At 48.1% G+C, this 19,533-nt stretch overlaps 1 protein-coding gene across 1 annotated transcript in view; it reads right to left on the bottom strand.

Annotated features, from left to right (window-relative positions):
* Window positions 1-2,846: 2,846 nt before the first annotated feature.
* The window catches only part of LAMC1 (laminin subunit gamma 1), a 63,719-nt gene continuing 47,032 nt past the window's right edge, over window positions 2,847-19,533 (bottom strand). The window contains exons 6-28 of the mRNA XM_083846133.1: window positions 19,320-19,437; window positions 19,110-19,208; window positions 18,870-19,006; window positions 17,941-18,063; window positions 17,662-17,851; window positions 17,274-17,386; window positions 15,759-15,980; window positions 15,477-15,665; window positions 13,773-14,018; window positions 13,531-13,684; window positions 12,931-13,073; window positions 12,350-12,528; window positions 12,065-12,221; window positions 10,012-10,217; window positions 9,517-9,596; window positions 9,017-9,154; window positions 8,648-8,792; window positions 7,929-8,078; window positions 7,409-7,523; window positions 6,846-7,045; window positions 6,563-6,721; window positions 6,123-6,222; window positions 2,847-5,707 (exon numbers count right to left, since the gene is read on the bottom strand). Coding sequence (XP_083702259.1) covers window positions 5,451-5,707; window positions 6,123-6,222; window positions 6,563-6,721; window positions 6,846-7,045; window positions 7,409-7,523; window positions 7,929-8,078; window positions 8,648-8,792; window positions 9,017-9,154; window positions 9,517-9,596; window positions 10,012-10,217; window positions 12,065-12,221; window positions 12,350-12,528; window positions 12,931-13,073; window positions 13,531-13,684; window positions 13,773-14,018; window positions 15,477-15,665; window positions 15,759-15,980; window positions 17,274-17,386; window positions 17,662-17,851; window positions 17,941-18,063; window positions 18,870-19,006; window positions 19,110-19,208; window positions 19,320-19,437 — 3,620 coding nt within the window. The 3' untranslated portion in view covers window positions 2,847-5,450. The remainder of the gene's footprint in view (window positions 5,708-6,122; window positions 6,223-6,562; window positions 6,722-6,845; window positions 7,046-7,408; window positions 7,524-7,928; window positions 8,079-8,647; window positions 8,793-9,016; window positions 9,155-9,516; window positions 9,597-10,011; window positions 10,218-12,064; window positions 12,222-12,349; window positions 12,529-12,930; window positions 13,074-13,530; window positions 13,685-13,772; window positions 14,019-15,476; window positions 15,666-15,758; window positions 15,981-17,273; window positions 17,387-17,661; window positions 17,852-17,940; window positions 18,064-18,869; window positions 19,007-19,109; window positions 19,209-19,319; window positions 19,438-19,533) is intronic.

The raw sequence follows: 19,533 nt of genomic DNA, 5'->3' as shown, positions 1-19,533 counted from the left end.
CATTATTTTTAAGTAGCGAGACAAAACCACCGCATTCCCACCTATTTGGCAGAGTTCTTATAGGTCTGTTTGTTCCTTTAGTGAAATGCACTTAATCCGTTCTGCTCCAAAACCCAATTTCTTGGCCGAGTTCTCTATTAGAAGACCAGCTCTCACCATCAGGAAGCTTTTCACAAGAATTGCGATTTTTCCTTATTTGGCTCTTTCATATTATTCCTTCTGTCTCGCCATTCGCACTCAGCCTCTGACCTCACTTCTGCAAACAAGCACTGACACAGCTCGCTCTCTAGTCATTTCTGCATATTTGCTTTGGTTACTCTTACCTCGTCATCCTCCACCATCACTCAAAGTCACCTCTAAAAGCTGCATTAATGCACACACGACACTACCCAAAGCAGAGTTTCAAGGCCATGATTTTCAAAACACACTAGACCTGAAACAAACTGGTGCCCACCACCCACTGCAGGAGAACCGTCACCCATCGTGATGGCAGCAGTGGCTGGAGGAGGCCTTACACAAACATTGCTGCTCCCTTGGGGCCTGTGCAGAAGTGGGTTCTCCTCAGGTGCTTGCTCGCTTGCTTTCCTTCCAGCCGCTGCTGCCCCACACACACGTGCTCACCTACACATCTCCATGCACTGCAAAATCTGCCAGCAGAAGGAGCTTCCTCCCAGTCCCGCAGTGCCTAAAGCAGAACACCAGTGGTAACTGGTTAAGCCTTTAAAGACAGCCCCTTGCTCAGGAACGTGTGGGCATCCTTCAGAAGACATCCTGTGGCACTTCTGTGGTTTTTGTGGACACTTCTGGTGTACCTGGAGGCACAGCTCGGCAGCTGGGACAGCCCATGTTCAGGAGAGGCAAACCCCCTAATTTCAGCCGCACAGAGCAGAAAAGAGATGGAGAATTCGGGCAAGGGCTTGGTGGGACCCCCCAGACCCAGCCGTGCTCACCAGAGCTGGCGGCTCCCCGGGTCAGGGGGGGCAGAGGAACAAGAACCCAGCTGGACCCCAGCAGCAGTCCCACCACCTCCACATTTTACGCCAACAAGGCATAAAAAATTCACAGCCCTTGGCTCAGGGAAACCACGCCTCGTATGCCTAAAATTCCCCCTGGATTATGGGGCGGGCTGAGCTGAGAGCCACCCCTGGTGACGGGGGTGACCCCACAAAGATCGCAGCCGCGGGGCTGCCTTTCCCTGGCTGGGACCCAGGTCCTGCCCGCGGGGCCGCGGCGGTGAGCAAGCGGGGCAGGGTGCAGCAAGGAAACGCCGTCACGTCTGGCCTCGCCTCGCCACCGCCCTGCCTGTACACGTGAGGGGATGAGACACAGACAGGCAGGCAGGAAGACAGGCAGGGACTCTGGCATATCTGTCTTGCTGTGCTCTCCCCTTTGCCTCCAGAGAGCAGCCTGGGAAGGGCCCCAAGCTCCGTGAAGCCCCCGGAGCTCCCCCTTTCGCTAGGACAAGCACCCGGCTGCTTTTCACCCCAGCTGTGAAGACTCCTCCTCTGCCCAGGTCCTTTCCATTGCCAGCTGACCCCCGTGCCAGCCTCTCCCTCCTCCGGAGAGCACAGGCGTGAAGATGGAGTTTGACCTCGGAGAGTGGGAAAAGTCCCCGGAAATTAGAGAAAAGCCAGCAAAGCATGGTGCTGTCCCCCGTGAGCAAGGTCCCTCCTCTTGATGTCTACCTCAAGGTCAAGCTCAGCTCCTGCTGGGCAGAAACATCCCCCTCAGATCCTGGGTGGACTCCTGGGCTCAAATACCTGATAAGCTTCCTCAGCTCACTTCCTTTCACACCGTCTTGTTTCCCAGGCCCCAGCAACGAACAAGCCTGGAGAGAGGCTGCTGGGGAGCAGGTCCCTCAGGTCCCCACGTCCCTGCAGCTCCTCACTGGCCGTGGTGGCAGCTCCTGCATGGGTCAGGCACTCCAGCCCCGGTGATCTGGCAAGGGGCTGTCAAAATAAGCGCAGGAAAAGGCACAGTACAATCTGACAAGACTGTGGAAGCGCTACCACGATTTCTCCAGAGTAGAGGAAATGGTTTGGAAAGTCCTAGCTCTGGTCAGACAGGTGTTCCCCTGCACTGGAGATACCCCCCCACGTTGGTGGCACCACCCGGGGACATCGAGGAGCACCCCCAGGTTTCCTCCCACGCAAGAAGGGGAGAGAAGGGATTAGCTGTGATGCGAGTTAATGAGACATGCATTTTCCTCTGCAGAGAAAAATAAAAGAAATCCAGTCTACAACTGTAAGATTTGTTTGATTTCAAAGCTACGTTGTCTGCTATCACAGTAATTTTTCCTAACATTCAAAACTTAATTCAGGAATAAAATCTCTCTGCTCTTGCTGACTGGACCCAGAAACAACAGAGAACAACCAGACTGTCAGCAGTTTCTGTTGAAGAAGTCCCAGGTCCTTTATGTAGGGTTTCCATTTCCCTTTCAGTCCTTTCACCCCAGCAGCCCCTTGCTTTTCAGCAAGCCAGCTGTAAGCAGACAAGATTGTACCCCTAAAATGCAGAGAGCCACCCCTCCAACCCTCCTGTTCCTTCAAGGAGAGCTCAGCTCCAACACCGTTGCACAGATGGCACACACTCTTATTTCCAAAGGACTGGAAAAACAAACAGCAGCGTAAAATTCATTGCAGTCAGTGCAATTGAGCTCTGGACACCGAGAGAAACCCATGTTCAGTGTGCCCGTTTGCAGCCCGCTGCAGGAATTTGCAAATTGCTTTTCTGCTCCCTTCCCTGCCCCTCACCCTGCTCTTCCAGTTCACTGAGCAAGAGAAGAACCCCGTAACGGAGACGGACCCACATTGACCAGCACCAAAAAAGCAAAACTCAAAGGAATCCCAATGTATAGGGGGTTACAAATATTCAGACTTTATTATAAATAAGAAATACTGTTTTATACATAAAAACTGCAAGTGTTGCATTTTGTTCACCGCCCCAGACAGCGAGACCACAGATTAAGGCAAAAAAGCTGAAGTGAAGGCACGTACTGAGGGGGCCACAGTCAGGAATCAAGTGATGAAGGGACCGCCACGCGCTGCCCGCGACATCCAGCACTCCTCCAGCAGCCGTCTCAACATCACATTACGCAAAGAAATAACTGGACTTATACAATGAGTAATGGCTGTAATGCAGTAGTGATTAAGAGATCGCTTATAAAGATTTTTTTTTTTATTTAAAAATAAAATTCTGTTAAAAACAGCTTAACAACAACAAAAAAAAATAGAAGAGAAAGCAGGAAACCTTAGGCCTGAGGTCAGCCAGGGCATGCGCGCATCTTCACATCTGCTCTTCTCACAGCCTTGGCAGAGAGGTGACGTGGTTAGACAGCCATCTGACCAGAGCAGCCAGCCAGAAAACACTGATGTGAAGGTCCCACGAGCGTGGGCAAGCATAGGGAAACTCTCCTCCAGGGGTGGGACTAGGTATGTTCACAGGTGGGGGAAAACCCCAAGGCAATTTTTGGTAAATTGCAAGAAAAACTGGAAGATGGGTACAAGAGATGCAGGGTTTGCTAGAAACATCCCCCCGCCCCGCAGCAGTTTGAGGATGCGCTCAGCCTCCAGCTAAGTCCTCACTCCTTGCATAGAGGTCTGAACCCCAAATCCAGCTCTGACCACCTCAGCACCGGGTCCCGACAGCGCTCCAGCTCCTCACAGTCCAGCTGCGAAACCGCGGCCGCTCCCAGCGCGTCACGGCCAGAACCTGGGGGGCAGAAAGCGCCCGTCCCCCGGCTGCGGCAGCAGGCGTGGGTCACTGCTGGCCCCACGCCATGCGCTTGCTGAGAACATGCATTGGGGGAAGAGGGTAGGAGCCCTGCTAGAGGAAACACCGGGCTCCAAGGGGATTATATGGACAGAAGTGATACGTGGTGCACGTGCCGTGATGGTTACGGGGGAAAGCACGTAGAGGAGGCCAGGCTGTGCCACTCTGGAAATATGGCTGAGTATATTTACACACGCATACACATGCACACGAGAGACTTCCTCACACTATAATCATGATAAAAACGGAAAAAAAATATCACATTCACACAAAAAATATAAATTTGAAATAATTAATAGCACCAGTGTGTGTCAGATAATAATTTCTTCCCCGCTACGCAAACGTACAAAGTTGCATAGTGTTTAAGGATAGATATATGCTGGATCTCAAGGAAGAGAGAGGGGATGCTGGGCTGGAGCCACGGAGGAAGCTGCAGAGGGTGCTCTCGTATCAGAGGAGGGCTGAGGGAGGAGCGAAGGGCTCCCACTGCTGCCTCCCAGCACCGGCAAGCAGCTGGCAGTGGGAAGCACTGCCTGGGGAGGAACCTGAAAACTGCTCTTTCAGCCAGGTTGGGGGGGAAAAAAAAAAAAAAAAAGGTGAGAGCAATACCAAAAAGTGTAAAAATACTACTAGCCTCCTTCAGGAAGACGATGGGGAGAAAGACCTTCTCGTTTGCATCTTCAAGCCCTCTTCCTTCCCTACCCATAGACATCCAGGTTGAAGTTCAGACCAGCTGTCAGAGCTCTCTGGATGGCAGCTCTCCTCTTCAGCAAGATTTCTGCTGCTTGAACAAATGAATCTGTCAATCAGACACCTGTAGCCTAAAACAAAGATCCTCTGGTGATCTGAGGGCAACACCTCCAGATGGGAACTCAGCTCATCACTTCCAGACTCCCCAGCCTGGACCACCCAACCAGCAGCTGCTTGCAGACTGCACACAAAACTTCTGCTCCACAGGCCAGCAGCAGTGCTGGCAAGACCTACCACTCCCCTAGCATCCCATCTTCCCAAAAAGCTCCTCTCAGAGACTGCATTATTCTCAGAGCGATGCATCATCACAGAAAGCATTTCAGAAAGAGGCTTAGGATATTTCGTAAAAGGCTACCAATGTTTTTGATTGGCCACTAGTCAACGTAACAAAACAAAATAAGAAATTCACAGGGTTAGAAGTTGGGAACAGGGATCTGAGTGAGTGCAGCTATACTGGCCATTACAGTAATACTTTGGTAGCCAACCCCCTTCCTTCATAGGGACAGAGCTCTGGGACCAAGGATTTTACAGTCAAGGGGAGAAGAAAGGAGAGAAAGTAGAGTTAGTTTTGCCTTGCTGTATACAGCTCACATGGTTATTTCAGAACCACAGAATAAAGAGTCCAGAGCATCTCTCATCCTTGCGCTAATTAAAGGGAAACGGTGTCTGAGAAAGGGGCGAAGGTGGAGTGCTCAGGAAGACAATTTATATAAAAAACCCTTTGATGCCCAAAGACGGATATTTAATTTGCCTCTCTTAAAAAAAAAATAAAAAAAACTTTTCAACTTATCCTGATTTGAGAAGAGAACAGTGGCTGCGAGCTGCGAAGAGTTGGGGATTTGAAGAAGGTAACGTGTGTTAAGGCACTCCATAGCCAAACCATTGCTCCACCAGTCACCCGGGGAATACCCTCCACCCCCAGCGCTCCCTTAGGGTTTCTCAATGGACGGGGTGTTAAAACAGCCAGACGGCAAGGTCTTCTTGATGTCTTCCAGGTTGCTAATGTCTTTCAGGATTTCCTCAATGTCCCTGTTGTAGGCCTGTATTGCATCATCTTGCTTCCTGGCTTCTCTCTCAAGCAAAGACACTTTCTGGTCCAGGTCGCTACTTCTCATCTGGTCTTTGGCACTATTCAGGGTACCCTCAATCTCGTTCAGTTTGTTCAAGTCCACTGTCTCCAGTTGCCCTGAAAAGCCAGAAGGAAATAGACCATTAAAAAGCTTTTGAAGCACTGCTTTCAGATGCTTACCACAGCAGAGCCCCTGCTCTGGACGAGTGAACCAAGATCTCCATCAGACCATCCATCTTTGCATTAAAATAGGACCACATGAATTGGCTGCACACTCCAATGCCTTAACAATAGTCCTCAGCTTGCAGGAAAGCAGTACTGAACACCGCACAATGAGCTTTGATGCTACCCCAGAGAAAAAAAACACTTGCCAAAAGCACACAAACCCAATTTCTAAAAAAAAAAAATTACTTAAAAAAAAACAACTATTTGATTCATGGCACAGCACCACACAACGCTGGCTGCCAGCGCTTCCCAAACAGGAGACAGGAAAACACTCAAAGGAATATAGCACACATAAGGAGGGCCTTACCTAGTTGATCTAAAAGATCATTAATGACAGTAAGCAAGTTGTTCACAGAGTTCTTTGCTTTTCTTGCATTGTCTTCTGCCTCCTGGGCTGCCTGTGAGGCCTGCAGGGTTAAAAAAAGAAAAAAAACAAGAGCACAATAAACTCTGTAGGTTTTATGAAACAGCTGCCTCTCCTTTTCATGCATGAAAAGTCAGAACAGAGTCAGGTTTCTGTTAAAATAAAAGTACTATGTTAAGGAAACTGCCTCTCAAAGTCCGGTAATGAACCTATGGCAAGGTTCATAGGAGCTCCTTCACTAGTCTCACGCATGCAATTCCACTTAAAATTTGGAAGATAGAGAATACTAACTGCACCGAGTGCTGACTGGGCAGCAGGGGAGCGGGAGAAGGCTTGCACTGGCAGGACAGCATCTTCTTGCCTCTGCTGCCAGCGTCACTTACCATGCCTGCCATCATCATGTCCTGATCAGCATCATCTTGCTTCCGCTTCAGCTCTTTTTCTGCTTCCTGGAGTTGCTTCATCATGTCATCCACTTCTTTGGCCAGCCCCGTCACATCAGAGAAAGTCTTGTCAGCTTCGGCTCTGGTAGCAGCAGCACTCTACAGCCAACATGGGAAGAGGATGGAAACAGGCAGTGAAGGCGTGGAGCATTCTGGAACAGAGTTTATGCAAATACACGCAAATACCTCAGGAGGGTTGGCTCCAGAACTGCAAGGGTCTCACCTTCTGAACAGAACTGGCAATCTTCTCAGCATCATCTGCTTTAGTCTTGGCTTCGTGGGCATCAGCAGCAGCATTGCCAAGCGCCATCTCTGCCTGGCGTGTCTTATTGTTGGCTTCAGCAATGGTCCGGGTGATGGCAGGAATCTTCTTCAGTGCCTCCTCAGCTGCTGTCTTGTTATCGTTCACCCGCTTATCAAAATCTAAGAAAGGGAAAAACAGATTCTCATCGTCTGCTCCAGAAGAGCTTTGGGATGTTTCTCTGACCAAACTACCCTGGCTTTGCCTCCTGGAAATTAGAGGGAAGAACAGCAAACTGGGGCATGGGGGTGCATACGCTTGCAGCTCACCCCGTTACACATCATCTCAGGCTAAATAAGTAAGCTGGACAAAAATGAGATTTCTAGTCACTAGAAAGATTTCCATTTTCCTTTAAAAAAGCCAGAAGAATCTATTCAACACTTGGGTACTGGCAACAGCATGACCCATTTAACTGAGATGGCTATACTGCAGAGTTACCTCTCTGAGAAGAATTACAGGATTCCCTGCAAGTGATTTCTCTTTACCTTTCAGGTTGCTGAGAATGGTATTAGCCTCCTGCAGCGTGCCGTTGCCTTTCCGAGCAGCTTCCTCAGCCAGGGCTTTCGCTGCATCCGCTCGAGCCAGGAGCTGGTCTGCAGTCTAAGGAGACAAGACATCTGTCAACATACTCTTACCGTTTGATGGATGACCATCTAGGCCTCTCAGAAAGCATCATTTAGCACGAAACATGACTGCAATACAGAACTGCAGTCATCCCCTAAGTGAGTGGCAATACTTCCTCTGAAACCACAGTAAATTCTGGTACTTTGGAACACCATCCTGAATACACACCTGGCAAATATACCAACTCTCCAATATAGCCACAATGAAGTGGCTTTAGCATTTCCTTCACAGGACCATTCCTCAATATTTGTGTAAGTAACAAACACTGCTGAGATATGACTGAGTAAGGCCAAGTCTTTCACACCTGGGCAGTTACTTGTTTTCTTTTTTTTGTTTCTTCTTCCTCCCAGGGAACAAAAGCCTGCACAAAACAGAACTGACCTGCTGCTCCGTCTTCCCTTTCTCCAAAAGGTTCTTTACTTCCAGCTCCTTTCCTTTCATGTCTTCCCTCAAGTCTTCGTAGTCTTTCAGCTTCCTTGCTATTAGCTGATCTAACTCCTCTGCTTCCTTCTTGATCTTATTTGCTTCATTCTGCACGCAGAAATCAGAAACAAATGCAGATTCTCTGAACATTAAAGAAATTCTGAACAGGTGACGAAACAGTATAATTTCTAATGTTAAAACAGGCAGAAGTGATGACAGGTTATAGCTGTAACGATACACCTTAAAAGTTCCAAATACAACGGTCTGTGCAGTGCAGGACAGGGGATGCAAACTGTTTTGTGCATAAGAAAGTCTGCACTACTACAGTGAGTGAAGGAAAGGGAGTAGCTCTGCAGACTTCAGCAGGGACCAGATTCTTTGCACTTTTTTTTGCAAGCCATGATGTTTGACAAACAACATTTCACTCTTCTTTTGTACTTCAGAGACTGCGGGAGGGGTCTATGTTTGCAGTTTCCTGCTTGTTAATCTCTTGCATAAAGAGTAATATAGACGTCTCGGTGATACCTTGATGGATGAAAATTCCACAGACAGATGTAAAGCAGAGTAACATTAGCAGAGTACATACAACATATGCCTGCAACCTAGCGTGCTGCCTTTATGATTGTCCACACTTGTCTTTACAAAACGCTACATATGATGCTTCATCATTCATGTACCTCTAGCCCTGTGGAATCCACGGTGGGCAGATTGGTGAGATTAGCATAGATCTGAAGGGCCTTGTTTCCAGCTTCCTCTGCCTCTGTAAGCACCTTGTTGGCCTGTTTCTCTAGGTCCCGAGAAATGTTCCTTGCTTGATTATATCTAATTAAAAAACAAAAACAAAAACAAAAAAACAAAAAAGAACAAAACACAGATCCAGTTACCCTATACATTTTTTAGTAGACTCAAACTTACTGAAAGAGTAGAGAGGCTAAAACAAAGACAACTGTCGTAAAATCTAAAGCATAAAATGCTAAAAAGGCATCTTAAACTTAAGTACTGCTCTAAAGCCAGGAAATAAAAACAATTTTCTGTTGCTGACTCACTTCTGGTTGAGTTCATCAATATCATTCGCAGTTTGGTTTTCCCCAGCCAAGGTCTTCAGCAGCAGCTGATACGCTTCTGTGGAAGTATCATTTGCTGCCTTGGCTACGCGAACAATCTCATCCGCTTCTTGCTTGTGTCTGGACAAGATTACAGAAGAAAAATAATGCCATTGGAATCGTCAAGCAGCAGTTTCTATCCTCAACTCCAAGTTTTTATTTTCTCCTATTTTTCCTTCCTTCACCCAGATTTGCACAGCTGCAACATTTGCAATGGAAGATGCTGTTTGAGAACATCTCTGCAACCACAGGCGTTACTCCAGCAGCACCCACGAGACCAGTCTATAAGCACCACTACAGTCACACGTGTCCCTAGTGCACAGACCCAGCGTCTGCCCAGACACACAGGCATGCACCCAGACCAAGCCTCATTCCCCCCCCTCTTCTAGGTGGCTGTAGGGCACTGATGTGGGCTGGGAGGAGCGTGCAGCATCACAGGCTACCTTTCAGCCAGCTTACGGGCCTCTTCTGCCAACAGAGTCATGTTGTTAGGGTCGCCACTCGACTCCGGAGGTGTAATGGACTGGAAAAAAAGAAAGAAAAAATACCTTGAAGCTCTACTACCATCTTTTATTCATCAGTGCTTTAAACATTTATTGTCATGATCTAAATGCTTTGAGATGTGTCTAACCTACTTCTGGCCTCTGTATTTCTTCTTAAGTTCATGCAGTTTCTACTAGCAGCTATCCCTTAAAAACAAATGGTTTGGTACTTATTTATTTATTTTAATATTTTTCTTTGAGCAGGGGGCTAAGATGCAATTTATGACAGATAACTGAGATTTTCCTTCGTTTTCCACATTACTGAGTAAAGGAGAAGATGCTTCCGTAGCAAGTTTGCTACAAGAGAGAGAAAGAGCAGAGAAACACACCCAGACAGCACAGCAAGGAAAGGCCCTGTCCTCTCCTTGCCCCACTGGATCTCCACTGCACACTCACCACATTGTCAGCTGCCATCTTTGCCTTCTCGAGCATATCAGAAGCTGTCGTGATCAGGTCTTCTGTGGCTTCCACCCGTTTCCGGGCTTTCTCTGCCAAGTTCTCCGTCTCCTGCACCGTGTTCTGGATGTTCCTCAGCCTGTTGAGCTGGCTCACTAGTGTGCTGTTGATGTCTTTGAGACGATCCATCAGGCCCTGATCTACGTCTGAAAGACACGATACAAAAGAGGAAGCAAAATTAATTACAGCAGGAAGAGAAGTTGGAGCAGCAGCTTACCTTTGCAGGCAACAGGTTGGCAGATTAATCCCCTATTGAAAGGGGACTTAGCAAAGCAGTTTCATGAATCAGTTAGCTTGAGATCAAAGCCATCATCAGAATGCACAGAAGAGTCATTAACTACTAGTGAGACAGTCTGCTGGGTGTCTGAACTGGCTCTAACAGGAGATTTGTGTTCAGAATCATCTTTCACCTCTATCATTGATTAAAAAAAGACAACAGAGCTGCTCTTCATAAGGTATGAAACATCTGCTTTGCTAATTCTTTTTTATCTTAACTACTACAAGGGCAGTACACTGTCCTCCTCTTTGGGCAATGGTGGCTCCCCCCTGAGACAGGTGCAGCCTCCAGACAGAGCAGCTGGAAGATCTGCAGAACAGCAAATCCACCCCAACTCTTCCCAGCTTTCAGCATCCCTCTGGACTGGGGAGGACAAACAACCCAGCCTTGGTTCTTCTATCTGTAGAACCTATGCCCACACAAAATAACCAAATTCTTGACCACCAGGTAACTCCTCATAACAATGTCGTAATAATGGAGCCATAAAGCACAGATACATGCCTCAGGACCAGAAGGAATTATTTTTGAAAAGGTGAGAGCACTGTTAAGAAATAAAGCACAAGAAGCCCACATGCCTCCAAAATTATGATTTTTTACAAATACATTGTCTCTTCACCTTGTAGCACATCCTATGTATTGAATGTGCACATTTAATGCCTTTAAAAAAATGCATCAAATAGAAAAGCACAAATAAACATCACATGGGCTTTTTGCAAGGGTAGGATCTGCATTTAACTTGTCTTTTCTTGAGTGAAGATGTGGAAAGAAAGAAAAAATAACACCACAAAACCCAATCCATCCCCTAAACCTTACCACAACACCCACTCTCTGATCTCCTACTCAGGACTACTGTTATCTAGGTGTGGATGCTAAGCAGGGAACATAAAGCTACCCCAGTTAGAACTCAAAAGAGTTTCAGGAACCATTCCCACTACCAGCAGGAATCTTTCCAAGCAAATGACACGTGATGTCAGATTTTTGCCAGCTTTTCCCAGTTTCGCACAAAGGGGACAAATTTTTCAGAAGTGGTTTCAAATCAGGAGTCTTCTTCAAGTTGCTCTTCTCCAGAATACACATCAACTTACGTGTTAAAAACCTCTCATCAAAAACCACTGTCAAATTACTAAATACCCTGCTCACAGATATCCTATGGTAAAGAACCTCTTTGAAGCAGAGTTTAACAGAAAAAACACCTACAGGCCACCATAACAGCACTTTTCAGACCATTATACACTTTATGGTGGGATAATAAAACTTGGCAGTAGGATTTTGTTCTAATCACTGATGATATCCCAACAAGAAACGCTTTATCCCAAGGTATCTGAGCAAATTTATAAACATTTTCACCATTTCTTACTGGTGAAAGCTACAGCAACACAGAGATGTACCCATCCGTGTACTGGAAAGTCTTCTGCTTCTTCATAATGCAAGTAAACTTCCTTTACACATGGAGAAGAGGGTAAGACTTCTATCTATTGTACAGAGACAAAGGCAGATTTTCCTTTGCTTAAATAAAGACCAGAGGGAACACCAGGGGTAAATCACAGCCCTCGTTGTTTCAGTGATTACACGTACAGTCTCAGCACTACCCGAAATAGTTGTCTACCCTAATGCACAGTACAGGCCTGAAAATAAAAGCTTTGCATCCTAAGGGAATGTGCACATCAAGCAAAGAGCTCATTCTTCATTAGTCCATGCCTGATCGGCTCAACTCACCTTTACTGTTTTGTGCTTCTCGGAGCAGCTCCGTGACATCTCTTTCTGCCTGCTTCAACCTCTCCTCAAAGGCCTGGTCAGTTACAGTTTCTTCTCCAGTACCCAGATTCGCTATAAGATTTTCTAGCTCCTGAAGCCTCTCTCGCTGCTCTGCCACCTGCGCGAGAGGGATGGAGCACAGCTACAGCACGGAGCGAGGAGCAGTCAACATATTTGCTGCTGGGCATGTAGGTATGGTGCGTGGCACCGACTCTGGAAACCAAACGGTCACGTTCGTGGCCTTACCTTATCTTTCACTAGTCTGTAACATGCTGGACACTCCTGACAGCCTGGCCACGACCGGTTGTAGAAATAGTTCTCCTCACACTGGTCGCAGCGGGTCCCCACAAAGCCTTCCTTGCACTCGCAGCGACCGTCCTCCCGGCACTGCAGGGAACGCGAACCCTCAGGGTCACAGTCACACGCTGCAGGGAAGTCAAACCTCAGTCAGAGCTGAGAGGATGCAGAAATACCCTACAGCTACAGACCGTTCCCTGCAAACCAACAGGGGACCCACCAACCCACAGCCAGAGCCCTGCTCCCCAGCAGGGCGCTGCCACACATGGGAAGGCACACCGTGTAGCTGGACACGATTCATTTCGTGTCAAACTGTATTAACAGTTTTGCCATTACCTCTTCCACAAAACATTTTAATTTCTTACCCCATTTCATTGTAACCAACTTCACTTTTTTTTTTCCTCTCTTGAAAGGTGGGGATATGAGGAGAAAAGTTTGGACCATACTCTTTTGCAATTATGTTTACAAGGTATGTTGCTCCTCAACACTGGATCTGTGAACTGAGACCGTCTGCAGGGAATCTCACTTACGTTTGCAGCCTTCAGGGCCAAATCCAAAGTGGTTGGCCTCGCATCTGTCACAACGCTGGCCGGTGACACCAGGCTGGCACTCGCACTGCCCTGTTCGTATGTCGCACTGGCCGTTGGTGGAGCCCAGTGCATGGCAGTCACACCTGGAGGACACAGCCACACGTTAGGTGGTGACAACGGACAGCAGGCATGAGTGAAGCACCTCTGAAGGAGCCCTAGTGAGCACAGCTGGAAGTTTCCATGCCAGTGGAGTGACTTTGCTTGCAGTGCAGATATGGGACAAGGCACCGAGCCTTTGAACCATGCAAGGTCACTTGGTGGTTGCACTAAAAAAGGAACCCACGAGCCCTGGCTACCAACGATCATGCAGCCACGTGACACGTTTCTATTTAAAACTCTGATTTAAGGCTATTTAAAAAGCTATTTATAAGTCAAGCTTTTTGTACAGCCTTTGGAGCTGCCCCTTAACTCCTGCTCCTCTCCACCCTTGGCAGCATCAACACAGAACACCAGTTACTCGTGACAAACATCACGTTCCTCCACCTGCTAAACACAGACCCTCCAAAACCAGGCTCGTTGCCCCATGCCAAGGTGACTTACCTCTCACAGCCGCGTCCGCTCTGGAGGTTGAAGAAACCAGGCTCGCAAGCACTGCAGTCCCTCTCGGTGACATGTGAGAGGCACTCGCACTGCCCCGTCACTTGATTGCAGCTTGTCTGTTGATTCACAGTGCCATAGGGATTACAGTGACAGGCTGCAAAAAGAAAAGGAATGGGAAGCATCACCCAAAGGCAGTCCTCAGGGACAAAACTGCTTTTAAATGTGAGAGGAAAGGCTCTTACCCCGGCACTTGTCGGCAGGGTTGGGGGCCAGGGGGTTCCCAAAGAAGCCGTCCTTGCAGCGGTCGCAGTAGAAGCCGGCTGTGTTGTAGATGCACTTGAGGCACTCGCCCGTCTGGCGGTTGCAGTTCCCCACAGCGTTAGGATCGATGTTGTCATTGCACTGGCACAGGCGGCAAGGCCTCACAGCACCGTTCTCACCAAGTGGGTCCCCAAAATAGGCATCGTCACACAGCTCACATCTCTTGCCTGGGGCGGGACAGAAGTGCACATGCTACAGCAGAGAGCCCACTGCCGCAGTCTCACCTGGCCTCCTTCTGCAGCCCCCCCAAAAAGTACACTCCTCAGCTTCTTCCCCTTTTCTCCTTGTGAAGGAACCAGGAAGGTGCACAAGACTACACAAGAATCCCTCTCAATCTCTAGATTTAACCCTTTTTCATTGGAACTTTGCATTATGAATTATTTCAGCTTCCCCCTTCCCTCCTATCACCTCAAGTCCTATTTGCTGTAATTTGTTGTTAATTGAAGAGTTCAAGTAGGTAGAACTCAGTGGGACGCCACTGCTTCAGGAAGCCACATGGCCAACGAGACCTGCTGAACCTCCACAGGCAGCCACAAAGCATCCAAGCCAGCAGTTCCCAAAGCTCATTGCAGACACAACCTTGCCAGCCAGCTAAAAGCTGTTTCTTTGGCAGTTCTTACACACACAATCCATCTTTCCCCTCACCTTTCCCACCACACCACAACCACATACAGGAAGATGGGAGTCAGGAGGGACCCTCCTGTGGCCCTGTCAGCTACAAGTAAAGGTGGGCTTTTACTGAGCAGCCTGAGCTGCGAGGGACTTGGAACTCAGGCCCCCAGGCTCTGCTTTAGTTCACCAAGTGGTGGCACCCGTGGCAACTCCCATGAGCTGCTCTAGATAGCGTGTCTGCGTGCTTGATCAGGGGCTTTCCTAAGCATTTAAGGCATTTACAGGTACTCTGTACTTTGGACTCTTTCATGCCAAGCATAAAATCAACAGAGAAGCACTGAAGCTGCCAACCATTTTAAGTCTTATTTGCTGTTGGCAGGCAGAACAAAAGGCTCCACTTAACGACTCAAGTACACGCTCAGACTTCACGGTTTATCATTAAGAAAAAAGAGCAGCACCTGTTCACATATTTCTCTTTAGAACTGTTGAGTATAAATTTGGTCTCGTACTTTTTGACTGGTATTCACGAGTCAATGCAGCCTTCCTGCTTTTTCCACGCAGGACACTGGCCCTCTCTCTGCAAGCATCCCAAGGTGCCTCTGGCTGGCAAATAGGCTCACCTTCTAATTTTGTTTCAGTCTGACCCATCCTTCCTGGCTCTTTTAGATCTATCAAACTTTCAGCCCAATACCACACAATCATGTGTACTAGACTCTGTACCAGAAGCTAGCATGGCTCAGATACATAGCAGAGAAATGTTTGGGCTTTGTACAGATTAAATCTTTGTTACCCTATTGATCTTAAGAGAAGGGCACAAAGAACAGTTCTTCAGCCCTGAGCCTCACAAGAGAGAGAAAATAGGTCTAGAAGAAGGGAGAGGTAAACTGTATTTGAACCTGGAGACACAGCAGTTGTCAGTGCCACTCACTGTGGGTCACAGCAGCAGAACTGGTAGAAGACATGTCCACAGGCACATGGGGTGTAGAACAAAGCCCTTTCTGGTAAGGACTCACCTGTCGTGCCAGCCTGGCAGCTGGTGCACACAACCTCCCTTGTGCGGGGCACGATGGCACAGCTGGAGCCGCCGGGGCACGGGCAGGGCTGGCAGTCCGAGGCCGTGCCTGCTGTCGCATCTCCATAATACCCATCGCTGCACTTCTCGCAGTGCGACCCTGCTGTGTTATCCCTACAGTTGCACACACCTGGAACAGAGAACACATTTTTTTTTATTCTTCATCCAACACAGGAAGGAGAACAGCCCCCTGGCTGCTCCCTTTCCCATCACCCCTTCTTACCTGTCTCGGGATCGCATGTCTCGCTGTGCCCGTTGCAAGTGCAAGGCACGCAGGGGCTGTAGGGCCCGAGGCCGGGCGTCTCTCGGCGGTACCCAGGGGAGCAGCGCTCACAGAACTGCCCCTCGTACCCTGCTGGACAGGAGCAGCTCTCCACCCATGCCGCAGGCACACCGGGCCCGGGGAGAGCACTTGTGATGGTAACATCATCCAGGTGGCCAGCACCTGGGAACCAGAGAGGGGAAATACTTCATGAGCATGTCACCTAGTGCACCTGAACTGCACAAGAGACAGGTTTGCAGCTGATAAGGTGAATCAAGAAGCAAAATCCTCCAGGGAAGTTTAGACAGATGACAGATGCAATATAGCTCACACAGGGCATGTGCAGCACTAGAAAGTTGAGGACGACAAGCCAGAGGAGGACGCTGAGAACAGCACATGAGTAAGTACTGTCAGCTAAAAGAAGTTATGCTTTACATGCATATGGTTTCAATTTCCAAATCAAATACCGAAAACAATTCCTGCCTTTCTAGGGAGGACTGACCATCTCTCCAGCAATTTAAATACACCTTCCTTAAGCAGTGTCTGTAAACCATACCTCAGGGCAAACTCTTCAGCATTTGAAAGCTTCCCCCCCTCTCCTCCCAGCCCCTTCCCTGGAGCAGAACTGCGCTGGGACACACAATAGCCAGTGTGTGTTACAGCACCAGGTTTGTACGCTGTGGTGGCTCTCAAGCACTGAGCAGAGCCCCCAGCTTCTGTGTTATTAGCAACAGCTGCAGTGCCATAGGGACAGCTTGCTCCACACCTTTCCCCCCTCCTCTTCACCACCTTGCATTCTTCTTTATGAGCAACCTCTACTCAAAACACTTGCAGCTTCCTCATCTTCCCCAAACACAGATTTGTCCTTTGTACATACTTGTTTTTAAACTCAGAAAATCCTTCACATGGCAATACCTAAAGATTCAAATATTTTTGCCCCTAATTAGTGCCTGGTTTTCATAAATCCTCATCACGGGATACCTTTGAACATGTTCAGCACATGCTGTGCTTTCAATACCTTGTCCTCCACACTTGTCCTGCCAAGGCACGATCAGAAAACAGGGGGAAGGTAACTGTTCCTGGAGAAATTATTTTTGACTCTCTACATCTCCCTTACCATGTCCTTCATGACTCTGGATTACATATTACTACCAATCTGGAAGACACTGGCTGCACAACACAGCAGAACTCCACATTCAGAAGCACAGAACCACGTCTGCTCCCCAGAGCAGCATCAGCAGGTAATGAGTGCTCATTTTGAGACTCACAGGCAGCACTTTGCTTGCCCACCCCCTCTCCAGAAAGCCCAAGAGAAGCTGTTGCACTGCAAGGCCAGGTGGAAAGCAATTCCACATGGCTTTGCCAAATAAGTCCACACAGCTATTTATGACTAGGTCCTGCAATAAAACAACTGGATCACTGGACAAATGGGCCTGTCTGCCCCTCTTTTCTGTGACACTCTGCTCAGCGACTCACTTCTCTCGCTGTATGTCCCACGGATCTTGATGGCAGTCAGATTGTGGAGAAGCTTCTGAAAGTCGAATGCAGACAGAGCAGGCCTCCACGGGTAATCGGCAGCCTCATGGAGCCTAGGGAGAAGAGCCATGCATCATTTGCAAAGCTTTCAGATGCTAACAGCTGTGCCCTTTTAAAGCACCATTTCCAACAATGGTATGCGATTGCCACATACTTTGCATACACTTATGCAACACTGATGAACAGCGAGCTTCAAATTAACCTGATAAGACTGCTCTTGTGAGCTCAAATTAATGCTGTTTGTTTTCTCAAGAGCTGATAGGGCAGGGTGCACAGCAGGGTAGGTCCCAGCTGCTCCAGCCTCTTGCTGGGCTGGGACCACGCTCACCTGAAGGTGTAGGTCAGCGGGCTCTCGCTGGGGTAGGAGTTGCCCTGGGCAATGAGAGGCACCGACACTCTCAGCCCAGCCCCTTCCAGCACTAGGTCCTCTGCGGAAAGGCGAGTGTCTCGTCTGTCCACGCGGAAGGAGAAGGTCAGGTTCTGACCGTAACTCAAAACTTGGTTGCCCAAGAACTTGCCTGAAATGGGAAGAAATCCTTACAGTCAGGGGACAGAGAATGGGAAGGTCACAGAAAGCGCAGAAAACCTCGCTTCTTGAATGACCTACGTGGTGCAACAAAATACATGGGGAAGTAGCTGTCTGAGATGACTGAGATATCCTGGGTCTCTGCACTCCACTGGAGAGGGACTTCTGAGCCATCACGTTGTTCAGCACGCCACTCGTCCTCTCCTGAAAACCAAATGTACAAGGATCAACACCCTTTGAAGGAGCAGCTTTGCACAGACTACTCGCATCATACTGCAAGCTGCTTATATATAACTAATTAGTATTTTATACACTGGTACTAACTGACCTGAGTCAGTTATTGGAGTGCTGACTTGAACCCTCTGAACTTTGAGCCCTACAAAAAATACTTTTCAACATCTTTATTTCTAAAAGCCTCAGTAAAGAACTGGAAAACTTGAAGTCATCTATGACTTGATGCAAATTTCAGCCTTCATAAGAGCTGTTCTCCATTGGAATTTTAATTAAAAATATGTTCTTTTCAGACTATGCAGAATGAAAACATTTGTATGCAGGAAACTGACTGTATGAAAAAAGATTTGTGCACAGCTTACACATCCATCAGAAACCCACCTGTTTTATTCAGAGCCATTTAACCCAGAATCTACAACGATCATAATCCTCTCAAACTCCTGATTCAGCTCTAAAATTGAGAAAATGTCCCTCTTCTCAGCACCAAAGTTACAAAATTGTACATCTCAATATCTACTTAAAACTGTGAGGTGTACGTTAAACACAGTGGGTGCCTGAGGCCAAAGCAGCAAATTCCTTCCACCCCAACTGAACAAACAACCTGAAGGCAGGGAAGCTCCCACTGACTTCAGTAACTCAGCACTTCCGAGAAAGGGATCCTGTACTTGCCTGCCCCAAGTTTGCTATCCCGCACAGGGAGGAAAAGAGCAGGATTTTAATCGCTTCTCATGCTTTGGTCTACAGCCCAACCTGAGATACAAAGACAGACTCAATTTTACCAAACTGGAAGCTGGAGGTGATGCTGTAGATGCTGTAGCCAACGGCATTGGTGCAAACTGAAGAGTGTCCAAAACAGAAGCAGGGGGTACAGCCTCTTGGATTTGAGGGATCCAGATGGAAAAACCCAGGTTTGCATCTGCAGATGCGAAGGAAAAAGAATTAATTTTCCTGATGTTTACTCCAGGCCATTGCTCAAATATTTCTCATTCTTGAAACAAAGCCACAGGAAGAGAACTCACCTCTCACAGTGGAAGCCTTCAACATTGTCCTTGCAAGTACACCGTCCTGTTTCGACATTGCATTCACCTGTGCTACCAGCAGGATTGCAAGAACAGGGCCTGAGAGAGACGAGAGAGGATAATTCATTAAAGCCGCACAGCCCTGAAAAGGTATCTGTTTTTAATTTTAGACAGAGGTTCCTCCACCAAAGAGCAGCAGTTCCCCCTTACCTGCACCCAGCCTCGGAGAGCGAGTGGAAACCTGGCTGGCACCGGTCACATTTATCACCCATCACACCAGGTTTGCAGCTGCACTGGCCGTAGCTATCGCACTGCGTGCTGAGGGAGCCTGCAGGGAAACGAGGGACAGGGACCTTAACAGACCCACGGAACTGTATGAGCTCATGATTTTCTTCAGCTCTATGAAGTGTGCAAGATACACAGA

Source organism: Anser anser, assembly GCF_964211835.1.
Source record: "Anser anser genome assembly, chromosome: 8".
Lineage (NCBI taxonomy): Eukaryota > Metazoa > Chordata > Aves > Anseriformes > Anatidae > Anser > Anser anser.
The sequence above is the reverse complement of the archived record's forward strand: the minus strand, read 5'-3'. Positions and strand labels throughout refer to the sequence as shown.